Source organism: Pongo abelii, chromosome 4, assembly GCF_028885655.2.
Source record: "Pongo abelii isolate AG06213 chromosome 4, NHGRI_mPonAbe1-v2.0_pri, whole genome shotgun sequence".
Taxonomy (NCBI): domain Eukaryota; kingdom Metazoa; phylum Chordata; class Mammalia; order Primates; family Hominidae; genus Pongo; species Pongo abelii.
In genome coordinates, this window is record NC_071989.2 from 64,444,768 (window position 1) to 64,469,737 (window position 24,970).

The 24,970-nt window shown below is 37.7% G+C and overlaps 1 protein-coding gene across 1 annotated transcript in view; it reads left to right on the forward strand.

The window, feature by feature from the left end:
• MTREX (Mtr4 exosome RNA helicase) overlaps nt 1-24,970 on the forward strand; it is a 117,528-nt gene that overhangs the window by 32,832 nt on the left and 59,726 nt on the right. The window contains exons 7-15 of the mRNA XM_024247641.3: nt 1,108-1,198; nt 2,755-2,879; nt 3,920-4,018; nt 4,487-4,589; nt 6,406-6,537; nt 8,963-9,042; nt 10,318-10,428; nt 12,544-12,645; nt 17,938-18,063. Of these exons, the coding sequence (XP_024103409.1) occupies nt 1,108-1,198; nt 2,755-2,879; nt 3,920-4,018; nt 4,487-4,589; nt 6,406-6,537; nt 8,963-9,042; nt 10,318-10,428; nt 12,544-12,645; nt 17,938-18,063 (969 nt within the window). The remainder of the gene's footprint in view (nt 1-1,107; nt 1,199-2,754; nt 2,880-3,919; nt 4,019-4,486; nt 4,590-6,405; nt 6,538-8,962; nt 9,043-10,317; nt 10,429-12,543; nt 12,646-17,937; nt 18,064-24,970) is intronic.

Sequence of the window (24,970 nt, forward strand, 5' to 3'; positions counted from 1 at the left end):
GAGTAACTGATTTTTATTTATTTATTTTTTGAGATGGAGTTTCACTCTGTCACGCAGGCTGGAGTGCAGTGGTGCAATCTCTGCTCACTGCAAGCTCCGCCTCCTGGGTTCACGCCGTTCTCCTGCCTCAGCCTCCCGAGTAGCTGGGACTACAGGCGCCCGCCACCATGCCCAGCTAATTTTTTGTATTTTTAGTAGAGACGGGGTTTCACCTTGTTAGCCAGGATGGTCTCTATCTCCTGACCTCGTGATCTGCCTGCCTCAGCCTCCCAGAGTGCTGGGATTACAGGTGTGAGACACTGCACCCAGCCAAGTAACTGATTTTTTAGAGTGCAGTATTATGTTTACCTTCTTCCCATAATTGCAGTTAAGTTTTGCATATACTTAGAATATCTTAAGTTTTGGACATGATTAGTTATCTTTACTAAGTATTTTTGTACTTACTTTTATTATATCTTTGCATTTTCCAAGGATATGGTATAATGGTGAGCATAAATTAGCTTCTGGTTTGGAGAATCAGCCAAAAGCATTGCTCACTTTTCATTTTGTCACCTCATGGAAGTTTATTTTCCATTTTCAAAACTTTCTTTCATCTGTGGAAGGTTTTCATTAACTCCAAAAATTAGGATAACAGTTGCCAGGAAGTATCCATGTTGCAAGAAAACGAGGCAGAAAAAATGGGCAAACACTCAGGGATGAGCCAGTGTTTTGAATAGAGGATAATTTAAGTTGTACGTATATTTCAGAAAGTATGAATCTTGGGACGGTGCTATGTATAGAAGGAAGTTGCATCATATTCTAGACATATGGAGAGTAGGGGTGATAATTCTGTCTGTGGATTGTATCTGATTAGTAACTGTTTAGAAGCCATTTACTTTGCTTTTTATGAGAAAAGGAATATACAATATAATATACAACAATGTAATATTGAATATTACTTCTGTTAATATTTGTTAAATAGTAAGTTCTGTAACCCCTTAAAATTATTTTAATATTTCCATTTAATAAAGAATATCCACAATTCCTTGTTGAAAAAAACAACTTTTGTCTAACTACTAGCTGTTATGTCAGAATCCAACTAAATACATTTTTTACTTTTTTCTTTAGATTTTGAGAAGTATGCTTTACAGAGGTTCTGAAGTTATGCGAGAAGTTGCTTGGGTTATATTTGATGAAATTCATTATATGAGAGATTCAGGTATATTCAGTGTTGAAATGTATATCATGTATTTCCCTTCAGAATGACATTAGGAATTTTGAGCAAGTTATTGTTAAATTTTGCTTCTAGTTTTTGTGTGGCTAGGGTTCTAATAAACTGTTGCTTCTTTATTTTTATTTACGTATTTATTTTTGAAACAGAGTTTCACTCTGTTGCCTAGGTTGAAGTGCATGATCCTAGGTAGGATCCTAGGTAGGATCATGGTTCATTGCAGCCTTGATCTCCCATCTCAGTACCCCAAGTAGCTGGAACTACAGACGTGTACCACCATGTCTGGCTAATTTTTATTTATTAGTAGAGATGGCGTCTCACAATGTTGAGCAGGCAGGTCTTGAACTCCTGGACTCAAGTGATCCTCCCACCTTGGCCTCCCAAAGTGCTGGGATTACAGGCGTGAACTGCACCTGCCTTGCTTCTTTAAATAGTGGACAACATGATATTATTTTTCCATTAAGATTTCATTCAAGTACAGCTCTTTACTAGTAACTTTTGCTGGGTGAGAAATGCAGATTCAAATAAAGCAAAAGAAATTAAAAGCTGGCGTGCTTCTAATAGCTCACCAGTAGAACTAATGTTACAGAATTTCTAAAACTTCTAGCTTGCAAAGTTAACTTTCCTGATTTTTATTTAGTTCAGTAACTATGAAATACGTGTTTATGGTTAAAAAAAAAAAAAGTGAGGATTATGAAATAAAAATGAACAAAAAGAAAAACTTACAAATGCCCCTTACTTAGGCTGTTACACTCTCGTAGTGAAAAAGTAAGTATGCTTGGAATTTTTAGGGTGCTGGCAGGGCTAATATTAACAAACACATTGAAAAGTTAAATGTTTAATATGTACACACTTAAAATAAGATTTGGTTTTTATTTAAACTAGCTCACTAAATCAGCCTGTATTTATGGAGAAAGTAATATAATTTAAGAAATCATTTACCCTTTGAATATTTCACCCTTTCCAAATTTATAAAATTAAGCTCTTAACAGAGTTGTTTTGGTTTTAGAATCAGAAATCCTTTGTTGATTTGTCTATTTTAGGAGGGAAGCTGTCAAACTTTTTCCGTTTTAATAAAAAATGACTTACGGTTTTATCATTCATCAAGTCTTTCTTTCATCTCCAGAGGATCACAAGGATAATTGGGTGAACGATGCCATCTGGAATAGTAATAGTATCTTCTAAATTTGTTGCTATAACTTTCTACAAGTTAGTAACCATTACTTTTCAATGTGCAGTAGAAATACTGTTCCGCTGCCTTGTCATTGAGGCTCTTGTTAGGTTGTTTGGAAAGATTAACCCTGGAATTGCTCTTTGTAGGCTGTTTCAGAGTACATTGTATTTATAGTGGTTTAGTCTACTAATTTTCTACTGGAGAGATTAATGATGAGAAATAGTTTTCAGTAAGGCTCTGTGGCTTAAAATATTCTTGGGTAAAGTCTGCATTTCTAACTATAAAGCTTCAGAGAATATAATTTTAGATATTATCACAGAGTGACACTGTAGTCCAACTATAGTCCAAAGTATATATTTATTTTTTTCAGAACGTGGTGTAGTATGGGAAGAAACTATTATTTTGCTTCCTGATAACGTCCACTATGTCTTTCTTTCGGCTACTATTCCAAATGCCCGACAGTTTGCTGAATGGATTTGCCATTTACATAAACAGGTATTTTTTCCTCCTTTTTTGATGTCCTCAATATTCAGAATGTTGCAGATTAGTCTTGCTTTACTTCTCCCTTTGCTTTTCTCCTGATGTTGTCCAGAATAATAAAAAAAAAAAAACATTTTAATGGTAAACTACTTCTCAAACCAAGCAGCTGATCAAAATCAACTGACTGACTTTTTAGAAATGTTGATTTCTGAGCCCCATCTCAAACCCAGTATATCTAAATCTCAAGTAATAGTGCCTTGGGAGCTCCAATTTAAGAAATTCCCCAAGTTGATCTGATGATCTGCCAGGTTTAGAAACTACTGCGTTTACTCAGATAGTTATCCATGAGTATACAGAATTTCCCCTAATGCCTTGGTGCCAGGAAAAGCTGGGCATCTCTGGAGCATTTGATTTGATTTTTCTCATGTAAACACAGACTTTTTACTGACTTTCTATTTTGCCTTTCTAACAGGCATTTGTTTATCTATACTGAATTTATTCTTGCTTTTATTTTTCTGCCCTTAATTTTCCTTTACACTGATGTTCTCATGAACTTGTCTGTTTATAAGCTCCCTGATCGTGTTTTTATGACATTCTCCCATATTGCTTCTGTAGGATAGAAAAACCCAATGGATCTTGGGGAGAAGCTAGATCAACCTGCTGCTTTATACTAAGGTTTTGAAAAGCCTGGGTGGGGCAGAAAAGTTCCATTTTACTTCATGGATCCTTTGTATCACTGTACACCTCCTCTATAGAAAAATAAGCATCTTTCCGTAATTACAGCATTCCAGGGCTAGGTAATGGGCAATTGATGCTCAGGTCATGTATTTAGCCCTGGTTAGGGAATTGGTAAGTTGGGAAGATGGTAGTATAATTTCATAGACCTAATTTTTCTACATTTTTCTCTTGCCTGGGTTTTAGTGAATTTTTTGAAGTGTTTTCTTTTTGAAATGTTGAATTCATTACTTGATTTTCTTAAGATCTTTTAGGTTGGACTAAGATAGTTTTATTTTGAAGAAATACAATTTTGTATGTTTAATTCTTTCTTTTTACAGCCTTGTCATGTAATTTACACAGATTATCGGCCCACTCCATTGCAACACTACATTTTTCCAGCAGGGGGAGATGGCCTGCATCTTGTGGTTGATGAAAATGTAAGAAAGTAATTGTCATTTTTAAATCTATAATGTCATACTTTATTGTTAATATCTTGTTGTTTTTAAATTTTGAATTAGAGAAGAATGGAAAAGATACATTTGTTTGTCTTAGTTTTAATCAATCGATCTTGATTTTTTTGTGTGTTTTTATTACAAACATTATGTTTGAGACTTGTGTTTTTCTTAGGCATGAATCAGATTTCCCTCCTTTTCCGGTATTTTAAAAATACCTAGAGAATAGGAGTTCTGGACATGTTTCAAATATCTTATGTTTTGCTTTTCTTCATTTTTTATTACTTCTTTTTCACCTTTTAATACCTCTTACCACAGATCATGTTTGGACTATTTTAGTGGCTTTCATTATTATACTAAATTATTTTTATTTGGGGAAGCCTTATGTATGAAAAATGTTCGGATTATAATTAACTATTAGTGAAGTTACACAGAAAAAATTTGTGATTCCAGGGTGACTTCAGAGAAGATAATTTTAATACTGCAATGCAAGTGCTTCGAGATGCAGGTGATTTGGCCAAAGGAGACCAGAAAGGGCGGAAAGGAGGAACAAAAGGTAATTTGGAACTTTGCTTTGCGAGAATTTTACATGTAAATTGTATATTCAGATTACTCTGACATTTTTTTGTCTTAGTTTTTTTTTCTCAAGCTATGTAAAGGTCTAGATGATATGTGATAAAATTGGATAAATATTTATCTTTTTTGTATGACATTAAGTATAATTTACATACTATAAAATTCACTCATCTAAGTATACAATTCAGTAGTCTTTAGTATATTTACAGAGTTGTGCAGCATCACCACTGTCTAGTTCCAAAATATTTTCATGAACCCAAAAAGAAACCCTGTACACATTAACTGTTATTCTCCCTTTTCCCCCAACCTTTCCCTTCTCATCCGCCAGACTTAGCTAATCATTAGCCTGTTTTCGATCTCTGTGACTTTCCCTTGTCTGTGCATTTCATGTTTGGAGCAACTGGCTTCTTTCACTTAACGTAATGTTTTCAAGGTTCGTTACTTTTAATTTTTTTTTTTTTTTTTTTTTTTTTGAGACAGTGTCTTGCTCTGTCACCCAGGCTGGAGTACACTGGTGCTGTCTTGGCTCATTGCAACTTCTGCCTCTTGGGTTCAAGTGATTCTCCTGCCTCAGCCTCCCAAGTAGCTGGAATTATAGGCACCTGCCACCATGCCCGGATAATTTTTGTATTTTTAGTAGAGACGGGGTTTCACCGTGTTTGCTAGGCAGATCTCAAACTCCTGACCTGAAGTGATATTCACATCTTGGCCTCCCAAGTGATGGGATTACAGGTGTGAGCCACTGTGCCTGGCTGGTTTGTTCATTTTATGCTATATGTACTCATTCCTTTTCATGGTTAAATAACATTCCATTGTATGGATATACCACATTTTGTTTCTCCATTCATCATTGGATGGACTTTTGGGTTTTTCTAGTTTTTGACTGTTAGGAATGCTGCTGTAAACATTGATGCATGTACTATTTAATACAAGTTTTTGTGTGAATAGGTGTTTTCCTCTGGATATGTACCTAGGAGTGGAATTGCTGCACCATGTGGAAAGTCTATGTTTAACCTTTTGAGAAACTGCCAAAGTATTTTCCAAAGTGGCTATACCATTTTACATTTCCTTCAGGAATGTGTGAGGGTTCCATTTTCTCTATATCCTTTGTATAACCGTACTCCTCCTCCATAGAAACAGAGGCATCTTTCTGTAATTACAGCATCCCTGGGCTAGGTAATGGGTAAACGAAACAGATTATGTATTTTGCCCTGATTTCCCATTTGGGAAGATGGTGGTATAATTTGATAGAACTAATTTTTTCACATATAATTTTTCCACGATACTTAGTATTGTATGTCTGATTATAGTCATCATATTAGATGTGAAGTGGTATCTTAATGTGGTTTCAGTTTACATTTCCCTGGTGGCTAATGATGTTGAACATTTTTTCATGTGCTTATTGGCCATTTGTATATCCTTTCTCTATTTTATAATTATGTTTTTTATTGTTGTTGAATTATGATAGTTCTTTACATATTCTGGATACTAGACCCTTATCAGATAGATGATTTGCAAATATCTCCCCCCATTCTGTTTGAGGTTGTTTTTTTACTTTATTGATGATATCCATGAAATCACAGAAGTTTTTCACTTTGATGAAGTCCAGTTCATGCATTTTTTTTCCTTATGTTGGTTATGCTTTTGTTGTCATATCTAAGAATGCTTTGTCTGACCCACGATCAGGAAGATTTATTCCTATATTTTCTTTTAAAAGTTTTATAGTTTTAGCTTTTAAATTTAGATCTGTGATCTATTTTGAGTTAATTTTGGTGTGTTGTTTACTGTTTTTGCAGGACCATCAAATGTTTTCAAAATTGTGAAGATGATTATGGAAAGAAATTTCCAACCTGTGATTATTTTCAGTTTTAGTAAGAAAGATTGTGAAGCCTACGCACTTCAAATGACCAAATTAGATTTCAACACAGGTACTACATCATTTCGGTATCATTTTAATGTTATATGAAAATGAGCGTAAAATATATTTCTAGTAATATTTTTATCTGTTACGTATTACTAGGATATGCCATTCACCTTACAGTTACAGCAGTACTCAGCACATTTATAAAAGCTTTAAAGGCCCTTGACTTATACTTTCTTTCCTTTCTTCTCCTTTTATTGAAAGATATGAGTACATTGTTCTATTTAAAATTCGGAGAACCCTATGAAAAATATTAGAATCATGCCTTCTTATACTTTGTTGCCGTAAACTCCTCAGTTATTGTGGCTCTCTATTTGACCACTTAAGGGTAGGTCTCGTAGCTTGGTTAGACCACCTTCTATATAGAAAATACCATGCTTCAGTCTCACTGAAGTCTAAACCAGTAAGACCTGCCCTTTGCTTAACTATTTTGTAATTCTCAATCAAAGTGATATAACTTCTAGCAAATCTGTAAATTATTCCTATACGTTAATTGAAAAAGTAATTCACTTGAAGTCACACAGTTAAGACAGTAGCACAACCTGGTTGTCTTAGTACATTTTGTGTTGCTGTGACAGAATAGCTGAGACTAGTCCATTTTCACGCTGCTGATAAAGACATACCCGAGATGGGGCAATTTACCAAGAAAATAGGTTTAATGGACTCACAGTTCCACGTGGCTGGGGATGCCTCACAATCATGGTGGAAGGCAAGGAGGAGCAAGTTACATCTTACGTGAGTGGCAGCAGGCAAAGAGAGGGAGCTTGTGCAGGAAAACTCCCATTTTTAAAACCATCAGATCTCATGAGACTTAGTCACTATCACGAGAACAGCACAGGAAAGAGACACCCCCATGATTAAATCATCTCTTACTGGGTCCCTCCCACAACACATGGGAATCATGGGAACTACAAGATGAGTTTTGGGTGGGGACACAGAGCCAAACCATATCACTAGGTAATTTATGAAAGGCAGAAATTTATTTCTTATAGTTTGAGAGGCTGGAAACCCAATTTGAGGGACCCAGCACATCTAGTGAGGGCCTTTTTTGTCGTGGAATCCCACGGCTGAAGACAGTAGGTCAGGAGAGCGTGCAAGAGAGAGAGTGGGAGAAGGGGGCTGAACTCATCTTTTTATCGGGAACCCATACCAGTGATAACTAACCCACTCCTCTGAAAAAGGCATTAATCCATTCATGAGGACCCTGTCTCTTAAAGGCCCTACCTCTCAACACTCTTTTATTGTGGATTAAGGGGTCAGCACATTAACTTTAGGGGGACACATTCAAACCAAACCACTGGCCAAGAATTGCAGTGTGCTGAATACCAACCCGCTTATCTTTCAACTCTGCCTTTTACACGTGTAATCCAGTACAGTGAAAAGTAAATAATATCTTAAGTCATCCAAATTTAAATTTCAGTTGTATTGTTTTCTTTATCAAGGCAGGTTTTGTTTTTTTATCTGTGCATTTTAAAGCTAATTCCTACTTTTCCATGAGTAAAAGTAACAAATGACAGATAGCTGACATAGCCTCCTAAAGCCACTAATAGTTTGTGTTTTTTTAAAGACTGAATTGTCCTGCCCATAAATGTTTTCTCTTACCTACAAGTGCCGAATGAACTTAAAGTTGCAGGGTTGCATACTGATTAACAAATATTTATTCAGTTTAACAAATACTTTGTATTATTTGATAGACACTGTTCAAGAAGGCAGTGCAATGGTTAAGAAAGAGCATGGGCTTTGGAATTGTTTTTCTCACAGTTAATAGTAGTGCTAATTATTAAAAACTAAGCTTCACTTTACTTAGTAGTAAAATGTAGATAATAATAGTTCCTGTGTCCTGTAATTGTTAGACTTAAATGTTGTATGTAAAGCACCAGATGTGGTTATTGTCACTATTTTTGTAAGACAGTACTTTTTTCATGAATTAAGTCTACTAGATATGTTTTGAAAGGCAGAGAATTGTATTGATTATGTGGTAATTTTTATCTACTTTCTCCTTGACCATCTTAAATGCCACCTCTTTACTTTTGCTCTTTAAAGACTCTTTTTTTTTTTTTTTCTGAGACGGGGTCTCACTCTATTGCCAGGACTGGAGTGTAGTGGTGCGATCATGGCTCACTGCAGCCTCAGCCTCCCGGGCTCAGGTAGTCCTCCTGCCTCAGCCTCCCAGGTAGCTGGGACTACAGGTGCACACCGCAATGCCTGGCTAATTTTTTTGTATTTTTTGTAGAGACAGGGCTTCGCCATGTTGCCCAGGCTGTTCTCAAACTCCTGGCCTCAAGCCAGCCACCTGCCTTGGCCTCCCTAAGTGCTGGGATTACAAGCTTGGGACACCACACCTGGCCTTTAGATTCTTATTCTTTGTAATGTGTGAAGTTTGGTATCACTAACTCATTTTGATATTTCTGTACCCTTGAATTTTCTCCTAGATGAAGAAAAGAAGATGGTTGAAGAAGTATTCAGTAATGCAATTGATTGCTTATCCGATGAAGATAAAAAACTCCCTCAGGTGAGTTTTCAGTATCAGTAGATAAAAGTGTAGATATTAATAGATTGCATATATTCACTTTACATTGCTTGGTTTTATTACTCTATTGCACTTTTCACACACTGCAGCATATGTGTTGTGATATGCACTTAATGATACTTTGACTTTTACTTTAAACTTCAAAAAGGCAATAGGAAGAAAGATTTGCTGCCTGAAGGAACTTTTCTTTGAGAGCTAGCATGGTGTGAAAATTACTGCTAGTGTTCTCAGTATTACAGAATTTTTAATGCTAGTTTTAAGTCATTAACTTTTTTAATCCAGAAGGCTACCACATAAAATAAGAGAGAACACTTACTGAAAATCATGTGTTTAGTGAGGAATTTAACATACCTGACTTTGCCTTAATCCAGTGTATTTTTGCTTTGACTGTTGAAATAGCCTGGGAATTCCAAAATATGCTGATGCTTTTGTGCCACTTCCAGAGATTCTGATTTAATTGGTCTGATGTACATCCTGGACATCAGAATCTTTTAAAGGCTCCCCAGGTGATTCTGCTGTGCATCCAGAGCTGAGAAATAGTGCTTTAGACTGGTATGAAAGTTTTGTTGGGTGAAAAGAAACATTGGGAGATCATCATACTCTCCTTTACAGATGAATGCCTTGATTTGTAAGGGATTTTCTATAAGACTGTAGTAACATGTTTCTTGCTATTTGAAAAGGGTATTTAATGTGTAAACTTTTTTGTAGTTTTTCTTCCTGGCTGAATTATTAGTATCTAAGGGCTGAGCCATGTTTTTATACATCTTTGTTATAGCGCACTTCTAATAGTAAGTATTCAATGGCGTTTGATAGATTGTTGAAAGAATTCTTCAATAATTGATTTATTTTTAGATTAAGTACATATTCATGTTAAATATGTGTTATAGTGATTTATTTTTTGGGGGTTTGTGTTGCCAGTATCTTTTAAGTTTATTTTCTACAGGCAAAAACTCTGCCTCTATAACGTGTAATTGTTTTTTGAGGAGATGAAATGATGCTGGAAAATTTAAGGCAGCAAAGCATTTGTAAAGTATACTTACTATATGGCTTTCATATGAGCTAGGCCAGAATTATATTGAATTTAATAATCTGTGAGAATATAGGTTTGAGTTTTGCTTTTATTCTGGAAAGATTTTATTTATTAAGTTTCTTTAAAGAGAAAGCATTCTTTACTGTTTCTCTTAATTGAGTTAGTTTAACATTTTAAAAATCCTTTTCTCACATCATTATAAAATCAGTGTTATTCCAAAATCACAGGTAGAACATGTACTTCCTCTTTTGAAGAGGGGAATTGGTATTCACCATGGTGGTTTACTTCCTATTTTGAAAGAAACTATAGAAATTCTCTTTTCTGAAGGATTGATAAAGGTATGGTTTTATTTTTATTTTTTATGCCCCCATATCATGTTGTATGAAGAGTTTGAAAATTAGAGAACATTGTTTATAGGCAATATGTGTGTTTTTAACAAGGCTTAATGAAATGACTTAAATAATGAACTTGATTTTTGTATATGATGTTATACTTAAATAAATCTTGAAGTATAGGTAAAAAAAAACCATTTGTTTCCTTTCTTCAAGAATGTAGTGGTGGCAGGGTACAGTGGCTCACACCTGTAATCCCAGCACTTTTATAGGCGGATTACCTGAGGTCGGGAATTCGAGACCAGCCTGACCAACATGGAGAAACCCCATCTCTGCTAAAAATACAAAATTAGCCAGTTGTGGTGGCAGGCACCTGCAGTCCCAGCTACTAGGGAAGCTGAGGCAGGAGAATCACTTGAACCCGGGAGGTAGAGGTTGCAGTGAGCGGAGATCACACCATTGTACTCCAGCCTGGACGACAAGAGCAAAACTGTCTCAAAAACAAGAACGAAAAGAAAGAATGTAGTGGTAACACTGTTGGATACCACAGAATGTTGTGGAAGGTGTATTTAATTACTAAACCCAGGGTTGTAAACTTCTTTCTGCATACAGAATAAAAGGATTAGTTTAGAGAAGACAAGGAAATTGCTGGTTAGACTTAGGAAAGAGAGTTTTTTTGAATATTCTGATTTAAACCAAAGAGCATCTGATTTACTTTTTTTAAATGATATTGATGTTTATACCAAGAAATGGGATATTAAAAATGGGAAACAACATCAAAATGTAATCATAAGTCTATATGTGACTCATACTTTTTTTTTTTTTTTTTTTTTTTTTTGAGGCGGAATCTTGCTCTGTCACCCAGGTTGGAGTGCAGTAGCACCTCTACCTCCTGAGTTCAAGCGATTCTCCTGCCTCAGCCTCCCAAGTAGCTGGGACTACAGGAGCATACCACCATGCCCAACTAATTTTTTTTTTGTTTTTTTGTTTTGTTTTGTTTTTGTATTTTTAGTAGAGATGGGGTTTCACCGTTGGCCAGGCTGATCTTGAACTCCTGACCTTAAGTGATCCTCCCACCTCAGCCTCCCAAAGTGCTGGGATTATAGGCTACCATGCCCAGCCTCATACATTATGTTTAAAAATTATTAGAATTTTAAAAATCAAATGTGAGATTTATCATGAGAACCTCAGCACTAAGTAGAATATTTAAGATAAATTTACTTATCTTGAAGTACATATTTGAAGTCATTTAGATCAAGAATTGGTCAGTATTTATACTTAGATCCTGGTATGTCCCTTCTAGATTGTATACTTTGCTGAGCCCTACTTGTGAAGGATCTTTTAAAAAAATACACAGGCAGTACTTGTTGGGTGTAAAATTCAAATAGAGCAGTTGTATGTAAAGTAAAAAAATGAAAGATCATCCCATCACTTAACAGAAATATCTACTAGTATACATACAAATAATGCATTAATCATTTTGTAAACAACAAAAGTCATTTACTACCCCTATTATATAATTTCATCGTATGTCAAATTCTTCTTCATTCTTTTTAATGAATGAATAGTATGCTATTGAGATGATGAACTAAAATATTTTTACTTCTTTCCTAGCGAATTTAGTACTTCAGTGACTTTACTTACACATATATCTTTTTGTACCTAAACCACTATTTTTGTTGGTCTTAGAAGTGAATTACAGAGTCAGTGATTCTAGTCTTCCTTCAGAGATCTTCTAATACTGAAGTGGTCCTCAAAATCACTGTGTCATCAGTTGCAAAGGCCAGGAAATGTGTTCGTGTTTAGAAAAATATTCTATGGCCTAAAGCTTTGTTCATGTAAGACCAGTGTGTATTCTCTCTAGTTGGCACTGTTAGAATTTAAGAAAGTCTGTTTTCCCTGAATTACCAAGTTTCTGGGCTATGAGAGACATTAAATGTTAATTAATAATTTTATATATAAAATACGAAATAGGTTTGAGAACATATTGTTTGTTATTTTTGTAGGGTCTCATTAACTAATTTTAAAGATTAATAATGCAGTTACTTATACTTACAAATTATAAAACTAGGTTTTCAGCTTAAAATACATGTTTAACTGTAGAATTACTTATTTACTTAGGCCTTATTTGCCACGGAGACCTTTGCTATGGGAATTAACATGCCAGCTAGAACTGTTTTATTTACAAATGCCCGCAAATTTGATGGGAAGGATTTCCGATGGGTAAGTAAAGCAATTCATATATCAAAATAATTTTTGTCTTTGTTATACTACAGATAACTGGCTTACATAGTCTTTGAGATTTTAAGTCCCACCTACTTAAGAACTTGAACCTGAGCTAATACAATTTCATCAAGGTTAAACCTTGGCTCTTGGCCATTTGTGGTGGCTTAGGCCTATAATCACAGCACTTTGGGAGGCCAAGGTGGGAGGATGATTTAAGGCCAGGAGTTTGAGACCAGCCTGGGCAACATAGCGAGACCCCATCTCTACAAAAAATGCAAAAGTCACCTGGGAGTGGTGATGTGCACCTGTAGTCGCAGCTACTTGAGAGGCTGAGGTGGGAGAATCACTTGAGTCCAGGAGGTCAAGGCTGCAGTGAGCTGTGATTGCACCACTGTACTCCAGCCTTGAGGACAGAGTGAGACCCTGTCTCTGAATAAATTAATTAATTGAACAGACCTCCATTCCCTTAAATTTTTATCCTAACTCCTTCACTCCCACCTCTCCTTCAAAAAAAAGAGATTTCTTTAAGTGAAGGAGTTTGATGATAGGAGGTTAAGTGTGCAAGTGATTTATGAATGCTTTAAATCATTTTAAATATGTCTAGAGTTTTCATTTCTTAAAGTTTAAGGTATTAAAGCACCACTACAGTGGCTGTAGTTGCATCTATTTTGCCCTTCAGATTTAAAAAAGAAGTTCTAACAGGTTTGCACACATGTCCAAGGCAGAAGCAAAGAGAGAAAGTTGGGAGCATAGGTGAAACAATGAACTGGGGTAAAAACCAAATCCTTAATCCCAAGGCAAGTACTCCATTTAATAAGCAATTACCAAACTTAAAATATGAATTTAGAACTCTGTAGGTGACTGGGATGCTGAAGTAGAAACAGAGCAAAAACACAATCCAGACTCGTTTCTCTTGACAGATATACAATAAAATGTTATGCTGTAAACACTCTGAGAAGTATGTTCAGGAATATAGCATAAGAAAGGAAGTCAGTTGGGGGTCAGGGAATGCTTCATAGAAAGGCAGTCCTTAAAATAAGTAACAACAGATGAGAATTTGCTAAGCAGAGAGTAGAACATTGGCGGGGGTGAAAGGAAAGTGATGGAACAAAGATTTCTAGTTTGAATTCACATAGCCTGGCTTTGGGGAAAATTGTAAGTAGTCCTTTATTTAACCTTTTATCTTTGAAATTGGTGATTCTCTCTGCTTGGAGAAGTTTCTGAAAGGAATTACAAATCATCAAAATGCTGAAAAGTACCCTCGCTAAAACTGTAAAGGTGAAACATTTTTCATGATGTGTTTTATTTTAAAATGTTGGATGCTCTACAAAAGAGAAATACGCGTATGGTGAGGCAGTGACATTTCTGGGCCAGGAGGGCCTGGCCCAAGGCTGCCCCTGGGAAAAGCTGAGTAGAGCTGCTGAGTGGGAGCCAAACCCTCTATGCTAGCAGGGACTCTGCAGTCTGGGTAAGGCTGGGCCCTAGCCCCTTCCTACCCAATAAAGGCAGCTGTGGAGAGAGGGAATTTGGGTTCCAGCCTGGTTTGTGGTGGGGGGAAGGTACCATGACAGATTAGAGGATGATTTCTAGTGGACAGCAGTCAACCAACCCCACTCACCTCCCACAGGGACTCCCTCTAGCCTGAGACTCATCGGGGTCCAGACTGGAAGGCTAATGCCATGAGAGGAAGCAGGCACAGGGTGGATTGGGCAAGGGAAGCTCTGAGAAAGTCAGTGCCCAGCCACCCAGGGTTCAGAGACATTTCACACAATATGATTAAGTTTCAGGGAGAGATGCATAGAAGCTCAAGAGAAGGAGAGAGTTAAGCAGGCTGGGACCCTCCGTCACAAAGCAGCTCTTTCCTTCCTGCTGCCTTGTGGAGGACAGTGGGTGTGCATGATGGGTGTGTATGATGGATGTGCAGTGTTCACTCCCAGGCTCTCTGTACTATGCCAGACACCAGATAGCACCTTCATGCCACTGTAGAAGAGGGAGCAGTGGAGCCTGATGGGAAAGGGCTATGGACCATATCAAAGGATTGAACCAGGGCTGACAATGGAATCCTAATGGTGAACCCCCTGCCCTCTGCTTTGGCCCTCAAGGGTCCCATTCCCCAGGTAGCAGCAATAGGACTCCCTTTAACCCCTCCACTGTTAGGAAGGAGGCACCTGGGGGATGGAATGGACATCCAAGAGGGAAAGGGAGGTAATGGTGGGCTCTGCAAAGAAGGCACTGAGGGTGGTAGGCTGGTGGGCCGGGGACCCTCTCATAGTCAGAGACAGGCTGGAGCCTGGGGCAACCCTGCCACCAGCATGGCCACACCATCTAGAAGGGTTAAGGTCCGTGCTGTTGCCCTACTACCAGAGCTCTTGGTGAATCCTGGGGCCAGGAGATGTCTTTGCAGGGGCACCATGAAGAAAGAAATGTCTTGGCTGGGAGGTAGGGGGCTGTTTGGATCTAGCCAGGGGCTACGAGTCCAGTCAAGGCATAAGCTTTGTGTTTACCTGGGCCTCCCACTGGAGCATAATCTTAAGGATCAAGATGCCTTGGAATGTAGAGAGTCAGGGAAGAAGGCTCTGTGGAGGAATGGGAGTTAGTTCTAGAATTAACTGTCCCAAAGGGTCCTGAGGCTATAGAACACTCTTCAGCCAGCACTGCAGCCCCCACTTGTTCTGGGGAAGAGTCAAAGGGTTAGGGAGGCAGTGAAGGCCAGGTTCTGTCCTTCCCCCAACTCATACCAGAGCAGTTTCCCACCAAAATGGGTGTCAGTGCCAGACCAGATACCTCATTCAGGGAGTCACAGACAGCCCCCCTGTGCCACCTCTGCTGTGTCACACATGGCCCAGGCCCATGGCGAGGAGTGGGGCTGCTGAAGGCACAGAGAAGGAAGTGGGACCAGACATTCTTCACCTTTTGCTTGCTGTATAGACCTATTTCCAGAGAGGGTAGCAGGCCTAGATGGCACAGCAGTGAATGGCCAGGCTGAGATCATGCTATGTCTCTACCAAGCCAGGTGGGTCAGCCACTGTACTGTTGGCTGGTAACGCAAGTTTGAGTTTCTGCAGCTCACGCTATCGCATGTGACTCAGCTTGGAGCCTGTCAAATGGCTTTAACACGTGGACTGGGCATATTTGGTGCTCTGGCAGTGTGAGGAGGCACATTTGAGGATGTTTTGGGAGATGAACTGGTGCAGATTCTTCATGGATGAAGAGGCTGCCGTGTTTACCACCCACAAGTGTCTCAGGGCCTGCAGTGTAGTCATATGAGCTCCAGGGTCCACTGTCAGCAGGCAGTCAGTGAAATCCTTAGCCAGGTTGGACATACTGGGTAGCCAGGGCTCATTCGAGTAATTATACTTGTCTCTGAGGCATGATTGTTGTCCCCAAAGGGCATACTGCTACTCAGCAGGATGTAGACGATGATTCCTGGGACCCACAGTGCACTGAATGGTGTAGTACTTGCAGGCCAAAACCTCTGGGGCAGGGTATGCTGGTGTGCTACAGGTGGTCTTCATCAGGCATTTGTAGTTGTTGCTATTCTTGCGGGCACTGACCAGATTGAAGTCAGTGATGATGATCTTGCAGTCAGTGCCTGGATGGTGGTAGAGCAGATTCTGAGGCTTGAGGTCTTCGTTTGTGATGCCCAGTGCATGCAGATACTGGATGCCATCTAGCACCATCTGCAGCATTCACATGGCGTCATGCTCAGTGAAGGAACCCTTGGTGATGATGTGGTTGAACAGCTCTATGCTAGCAGGGATCAGTTGTATCAACATGTATACATGCTCCTGCATCCTAAACACCTCCACCGGCTGGACGATGTTGGCATGACGCACCTGGTGCAGCAAACACAGCTCTGACTCCCACACCTCCTACCCCTCCTGGTACTTGATCTCAGTTATCTTGGTGTATGCTGCCAAGTGGCTCAGTGCTCCATGCATACCACTTGGCAGAATCTCCTTTGCCAATTGGGGTCTTCATGTCATACTTAACTGTCATATATGGGTCGAACTTGGCCCTGTATTTAGCCACCCTGGCTGTGTGGTCACAAGGGAGACTCTTCGTGGCCAGTATTGGGGACACTGTGCATATTGACTGGCTGCTGGAAACCTGCCTGCCTCTATGATGAAGTGCTTATACATACCACTCTGAGTGCCGCTGAACAGCTGCACCTTCTTGATCAGATCCAGCTAGACATCGTTGGATGGCTTGGGAAGGACCTTGCTTTTCTCTCAGCCCATCATGGACATAAAGGCATCTTCTCCGGTGAGGCTGGTGGGATCTGCTCTGTAGGCAGTGTTCCATCTATATCTTATACAGGCAGTGGGCTTTCAGCGTCTCAGCAGCTCTGCTAACCATGTCTGAACTAGGACTGCCACCACCATCCTCAGGCATCAGCATTGTGACCTATAGTGGTTTCTAACTCTTTTTGAGTTACAATTTTTTAAAAAGAATCTGGACCCTTTCCACAGGAGAAAAGTACACATGCACTTACAGAAAAAACTTTGCCCAGTGTTGAAGTGGTTCAGTGGTGCCCTGAAAGCCTGTATATAGGAGGCTTACTAACCTTCCTCTATCAGGTTGTTCCTGGTGACAGACGGACTCAACCAAACTCCAAGCATACATACCAAGAAAATAGGAGAGAATTTTGTTTTTTCAAAAAGCATGAATTATAGTCATCTCATTTTGCAGATTCAGAAAGTTAATTATGATCAAGTCAGAATTGATATTTGGTTGAGTTTGGGTCATTGCATTCTTAGATTTTGCTGTTTTCGCTGGGTGCGGTGGCTCACGCCTGTAATCCCAGCACTTTGGGAGGCCGAGGCGGGCAGATCACGAGGTCGGGAGATCGAGATTTTGCTGTTTTCCAGAATATCCAGCTCAAAGGTATCTTTTACTGCCAGCGAATTAGCCAGTATTTCCCAGAAGCTGTCATATATTTGTAAGCATAATTAACAGTAAGTGGCTTACTGTGGAAAGCCAAAATTTTTAAAAGCCTAAATTTTAGGCTTTAAATTTAGATTAAAAGCATAAATTTTAGATCCAAAATGATAATAAGTCTAAAATTTAGTTTTGTTATGTCGGTGTGATACGGGTTTGAAACAGTCTCACATGTTTTGCATTTTTGTGCTTTGACTTTAACTCTTCTAAAACTTCATGTTGTTTTTAATCATGTTTCCTTTCTTAGGGTTTATAACTTGTTATAAATTTTACAAAAAGAGAAATTTTAAGAATATGTTTTTTACCAGTTTTTTTCCTAAACTCTGAATTTTAACTATGTTCATTCAGATTTCTTCTGGTGAATACATTCAGATGTCTGGTCGTGCTGGAAGGAGAGGAATGGATGATAGAGGAATTGTAATTCTTATGGTAGATGAAAAGATGAGCCCAACAATTGGAAAACAATTACTTAAGGTAACTACATTAAGATTCTGTACCTTTACCAAGAATTCCAGAAATATACTTCAGGAGCCATTTCAGAATTGGTTGTGTCAGTCAGACACCTAAGTGAAATGAGTTAACATACTGAAACTGTCTGGGCTTGGGAAGATGGAAGGGTGTGATTACTCAAAATACTAACGTCTTGTATCCTACTTCACCTAATAGGTGGAGAGCAACTCATGTAATGGATAGGGTGTGAAGATCTCCAGAGAGGGCAGAAATGTTTACTTTCTCCTCCAAATTTAAGAAATCTCTTTATTTGACCCATCCATTGCACAAGTTGTTCTTTACCTGGTAGAACAGGAAGTGGGGCACGTGATTGATAATCAAGTGTTTTGGGCAGGCAATGAGCTTCCTCTACCTTTGCAAGCCCAGATAGCTTAATAGGTTAATTCAGCAATCTACGTTTACAGTTTACCGTATTGATTATAAATACCCCAATCAAAAAGGACACATTTTAAGCTTTATTGCAGATTAGACTTTTATTTTGCTTGCTTAGTATTTGTGCTTCGGATGGTCTAAGATTTTGTTTTGAAGAGCTTCTCAAGGAAGTTTGGCCTGGTTGCTTTTTTTCTTCTTATCCATATAGAGAAAAGTGTTAATAAGATAGGAAACTTTAATTAAAAACACAAAATTAATTGCCAGCTTATTAGCTACTTAAAAGTAGCTACTTCAAAACATGTTAAGACACACTTAGGTCAGTATCAGTGAAACAGATTGTGTGTCTAACTTTTTAGACTTGGGAACTTTGTGGAGAATTTGAGATATAGTCATAATGAAGCTTGGTATGTTGAAGCAAAATTGATGAAGGTGTGTATATCTTTATATGTCTTTACATGAGTGAAAACAAAGCTTGTCTGTACATATTCATAATAATCATATGGTGTCTTATTTTCAACTTTAGAGATTAACACTTGGAAACCTCTTTAGTGCTTCATGAAAGGAAAATTAAACAAGGCTGAAAATTTGTATTTTTATTCTTTTCTCTAATTGTCCCAGATATAACACATGCTATTTTTCTTTCCTTGTACTCTGTGTGGAAAGAACAGAATCGGATTGCCAGATTATAGGAGGTAATATTTTAATGACAGCATCTGGTTCCTTTAGTGCAGAGTTTTCATTCCATTACTTGACGTTTCTGGATTTGTTACCTTGTAAGTGTAAAGTTGTATCACCTTTCATTGCATTTTTAAAATTACCTTTTCTAATAGACTTATTGAGCTATAATTCACATACCATACAAGTCACTCATTTCCATGGTTTTTAATATATTCATAGAGTTTTGTCACCATCACCACAATCAATTTTAGAATATTTTCATCAATCCAAAAAGAAACCCCTGTACCTATTAACAGTCACTCTTCTTTCTTCACAAGACCACCCCTACCCCAAGCCCTAGACAACAACGAATTTGCTTTCTGTCTCTATGGATTTGTCTGTTGTGGACATTTCATATAAACAGACTTATATAATGTGTACCCTTTTGTATCTGGCTTTTTTTCACTTAGCTTAATGTTTTCAAGTTTTATGCATGTTGTAACATCTATCAGTACTTCATTCCTTTTCATTGCTGAATAATATTTCATTGTATGGGTATGCCAAACTTGATCTGTTCATCAGTGGATGGACATTTGGATTGTTTCCATGTTTTGGCTGTTGTGAATAATGCTGCTATGAGTTTTTTTTTTTTTTTTACAAGTTTTTACTTGAATATGTGTTTTCTTTTCTCCTGACTGTGTACCTAGGAATGGAATTGCTGGATCATAGAGTAAATCTATGTGTAACCTTTTGAGGAACTGCCAGAGTGTTTTCTTTAGTAGTTGCACCATTTTACATTCCCACAAGCATTATATGAGGCTTCTAATTTCTTTACATTCTAGCCAGCACTTGTTAGCTGCCCTTTTGGTTAATAGCCATCCTTGGGGTATGAAGGAGAACATTTCACTTTGAGTATTATACAGTTTGACTGATTGAAAGGAGTACCTGTTTTTGTATCTGCATTTCTAGGCATATTTCTTTTATCAAGACTGGCATACAACTTTTTTCCTCTAGGTTTTTTCCAGGTGGTTTTACTATCATTAAGGAATTTATAAGTAACTTATTCAGTATTTGTAACAACTAATACTTATTGAATATTCAGTATGTTCCAAACGTTAATTACAATAATTATGTTATTATCTCCATTTTATAAATACGGCATGCAGAGGTTAAAAAATTTGTCCAGAGCTATGTTGTTGTTAAATGGCAAATCCTGCTTTTGAACTCAGGCAGTCTGATTTCAGAGTTTATGCTTCTAACTACCATATGGTACTGCTTCTCAGTACCTCTTGCAAATAGAGTTTTCAACTATTAGTTTAAACACAATTTGACATGAGACAACAGTTTGTTCTTTGATGTACTTAAAGTGGATAGGCTAAAAAATAGTCATGTCAGGTATATTTTCTTATAGGCAAAAATAATTGATCATTCTTAAGTAATTTCAGAACTTTAATAGAAATACTGAGTACTTAAAGTCATTTTCTCAAAAATTAAAATACGTAGCTTCTTCATAGTCACCTTATATGGAGAAATAGTAGGTTTACTTTATACATTAGTAGAATTCAAGTCTATTTGTCATATTTAATTGTTTTTCCTATTGGTGTTAGAAACATGGCAAAATACATGTGTTTGTTGCCAGTTGGAGCTTTCAAAATCTCAGTACATTCATGCACACACACATATTTATATATTTGAGCATGTAAATAATTTAATGATTGTGAATTTGAAATATTTTAATAATTTTTTTCCTTCATTTTTATGTCTTGAGTAATTTTTTAACTTGGTCACTGCAGCCTCCACCTACCAGGTTCAAGTGATTCTCCTGCCTCAGCCTCCCAAGTAGCTGGGATTATAGGCACCTGCCACCACGCCCAGCTAATTTTTGTATTTTTTTAGTAGAAACGGGGTTTCACCATGTTGGCCAGCCTGGTCTCGAACTCCTGACCTCAGGTGATCTGCCTGCCTCGGCCGCCCAGAGTGCTGGGATTACAGGTGTGAGCCACCACGTCCAGCCTTTTTTTTTTTTTTTAATAGAGACAGTGTCTCCCTTTGTTGCTCAGGCTGATCTCGATCTCCTGGGCTCAAGGGATCCTCCTGTCTCAGCCTCCCAAGGTGCTAGGATTACAGGCGTGAGCCACCATACCCAGCCTTGTTTTTTTGTTTTTTTTTTGTTTTTTTTGTTTTTTTGGGGGTTTTTTTGGGAGACAGGGTCTTGCTCTGTTGCCCAGGCTGGAGTGCAGTGGTGCAGTCTCGGCTCTCTGCAACCTTGACCTCCAGGGCTCAAGCGACCCTCCCACCTTAGCCTCACAAGTAGCTGGGACTGCAGGCATGCACCACCATGTCTGGCTAATTTTTTTTTTTTTTCCTGTATTTTTTGTAGAGACAAGGTTTTGCCATGTTGCTAAGGCTTGTTTTGAACTCCCGGGCTCAAGTGATCTGCCCACCTTGGCCTGCCAAAGTGCTGGGATTACAGGCATGAACCATCATGCTGGCTGGCTTGGCTTATTTTTGAAGGAGCAATAGAGAAACCTTTTCAACTTTTCCAGTCCTGCTATTGTTGAAGTATCTGCTATTAGCTTAAACAGAATTTGACATAAGGCAGCGGTTTTTTTGGTTTTTTTTGTTTTTTTTTTTTTTGTTTTGAGACAGTTTCTCGCTCTGTCACCCAGGCTGGAGTGCAGTGGTGTGATCTTGGCTCACTGCGACCTCCGCCTCCTGGGTTCAAGTGATTCTTCTGCCTCAGCCTCCCAAGTAGCTGGGATTACAGGCATGTGCCACCATGCCCAGCTAATTTTTGTATTTTTAGTAGAGATGGGATTTCGCCATGTTGGCCAGGCTGGTCTTGAACTCCTGACCTCAGGTGATCCACCCACCTTGGCCTCCCAAAGTGGTAGTATTACAGGCATGAGCTACCACACCCAGCCAAGGCAGCAGTTCTTTTGATACATTTTTGATTACTTGATATGAGCTGTAAAAAAAATCAGTTTTCATAATGTTTGTTCAAATGAAAAGCTGAGTAAATGAGAAAGTGTGTATTGTTAAACAGCCTTTCAGAAAGACTGGTGAATGCATCTTTTATTTGTTAGCGGTTGAGTATTATATTTTTCCAGTATAACTAGAAGAAATACATGCTCCAATATAGTGCCCATATTTTCCAAAGAATGTAAAAATATCACAGTACTTTGAGTAAATGTTATTATTGGTTTTATCAAAATAAAACCATTTCTATAATTTCTGAAATGACTAAATAAACATACTAGTAACTTAAAGTACATAAAGTGCTCATTTCAATAGTATGATACTTCTAGTCAGTGGTGTGTTCTTTTCAACAATGAATCAAATTTTCCTGAATTGAAGGAAAAATAATTTTGACCTTACTGGTTATTTAAATTATTTGTAAATTTAAGAAGCACATACCTATCTATTAAAGTTAGTTCTGTAACTGTACATAAGATAACAATGTACAGGCCTTTTTTGAAGAAGTGGGAAGACTCACATTTATTTATTTCTTCATCTTCCCCCTTTATGGTTCATAATGCAAAAATATTTAGCCTGTTAATTTTTAGAACTGCTTGCCTAAATGAACCATATATTCTAAAATGTAAGAGATCATTATATTAGTATTTATAAAATATTACAAAAGCTGTTCTAGAAAATTGGTATGTTTGGCTCTCTCAGTCTTAATATCTTTTCAGTAAGCAAATCGGCAAAAAGGAATTCTTCAGAGTTTTCCTGGAATCCTTCAAAGTTTACATAATATCTTTATCATTGGTTACCTGTCTTGTTTCAGTTAAATTTTAGGTGATCCTCTTATTAGGCTGTCTCTTGATACATTGTTTTAGTTAACTGATCAAATTAAATACATAAAAAGAGTACTTGATCAACACTTAAAGAGTTCTTATATTTTTCGTAATGTGAGGGATGCATTGGATTGCTAGGTATATAAAATAAGTTCCAATATGACTTGCCCTCCGTGAAGACTTTAAGCCTAGATACTCTTAGATTTTAGCTCCTACTTGTTTAGTCTTGGCAAGTCCCTGCACCTCTCTAAGCCTCTGTTTCTTGTTTAAAATGGAGACAGAAAACTGTTATGAATGTTGTGAATTGAAGATTTAGTATTTAGTACAGTGAGTGGCATATGCTAAGCCCTCAGTAAATGGTGATCATTTCTAAACTTAAGGAATATATTTACATTCATGCATAGAAAGCGAACAGGAAGCAGTATATGGCCCAGTGCTAGAATATAAGTTCTGATAATTCTAGTTCAGGGAAATTTGAGATGGTTCTGGACTAGATGGTTGTGGTTTAAGGCTTTATGGAGGATGTAGGTAGGGCAAGCTCCAAAGGAATGGAATCAGAGTGGGGGTTACATTTTAATTTTCATGGCTAAAAAGAAAGAATGATACTTTAGGAAACAGGAGAGGCTTTAGCATCGAGAATTAACATGTATTTGGATTTCTTAGTTTTGCTAAAACAAAGGATTTGTGTGGATACTTATAGATGAGAGACATAAGCTTATTAACTTGATTGCTAAATTGGGTGTTCAGTTCTGAGCCTCAGTATTTTCCATTTTTACCCTTTTCTTTAGAAAACAATAGAGATTACAACATGTCCAGTACACTTCTGTGTGGTGTGTGTTTGAGAAATAAAAGTTTCTTAACACACTTCTGCTATGATGTATTATGTTATTTTCCATTCTATTTCGTTGGGGGAAAATAAAATGAAATTTGGTATAAACTATGAAACTGATTTCAGTACCTACAGGGACTTTAAGTAATCATATATTATTGCTGAGTAGGGTAGTATGTCACAGCGAAAGCATGTTTAGGAAGATTCATCTGGCAGCAGCAAGTCAAACTGGAAAGGACATTGAAACGAGAACAGTTACGATAGTAGTTATAGTAATCTAGGTGTTAGGATGGTAGTTGTCATAATCTAGGTATGATTTGATGAACCTTTGGACTAGAGTGGTGGCAGTGGTAAAGAAACAAAAGGACTAATCTAAGACAAATTGAGTAAATAATCTGCAATAATTGATTAAAAAGGGAGAGAGAACGCAGAATAAACAAACTCCTAAGCTGGAATTTAAATGAGTAACTCATTAACCATCAATATATGTGAAAGAAAGTTGGTCAGAAATGAGGAAGAGCAAGAGAGAGAAATTTCATTTTAGATAGTATAGTGATGTTATTTATCATCCAAATTGGGATACTGTCAGAGTGAAAGAGGGGACTATTAGTAATTACACTGGTACAGCAGGTGTAAGTTGGAACTATGCTGGGCTTACTTGGATAGAATGTCAAAAAGCCATGTTGAGTTTCAGGTGACTGAGAATTTACATGGGTGTTTGTACAGCGGTTGGGAATATAGAAGCGGAGCATGGGGTTAGAAATAAACATTTCTTATATTGAAACCCGAGATTTCTTGGTGGACATAATCATAGAAGAAAAAATAACAGGAAAGTCTGCAAACAATGTGTTTGCAAAATTATGAAGTAGCTGAAGTTCTTTAATCTCTCTTTTCTCCAAGAATCTGGTTTTCCTACTAACTTCACCACTCCTTTTGGCCCTATTTTTAAGGAAAGTGGGTAAAGATCAAGGTTTTAGGGACTTACTAACTATCCCCCTAAAGTACCTGGCTCTTGAGTTTTCATGAACTAAGAAATATCCTTACTTGAGATGCAGATGAGAAGTCTCCCCTTTTTCTGCATAAAATCCTGTCTGCATACATTTAAAATTCTGGATTTCATAAGATTGTCCTGTGGACTTCAATTTAAGAACCGAGGAGTACTCTAAGAGTATTTGTGTATTTTGCTATGCCATTTAGAAATATGTGGCCTACA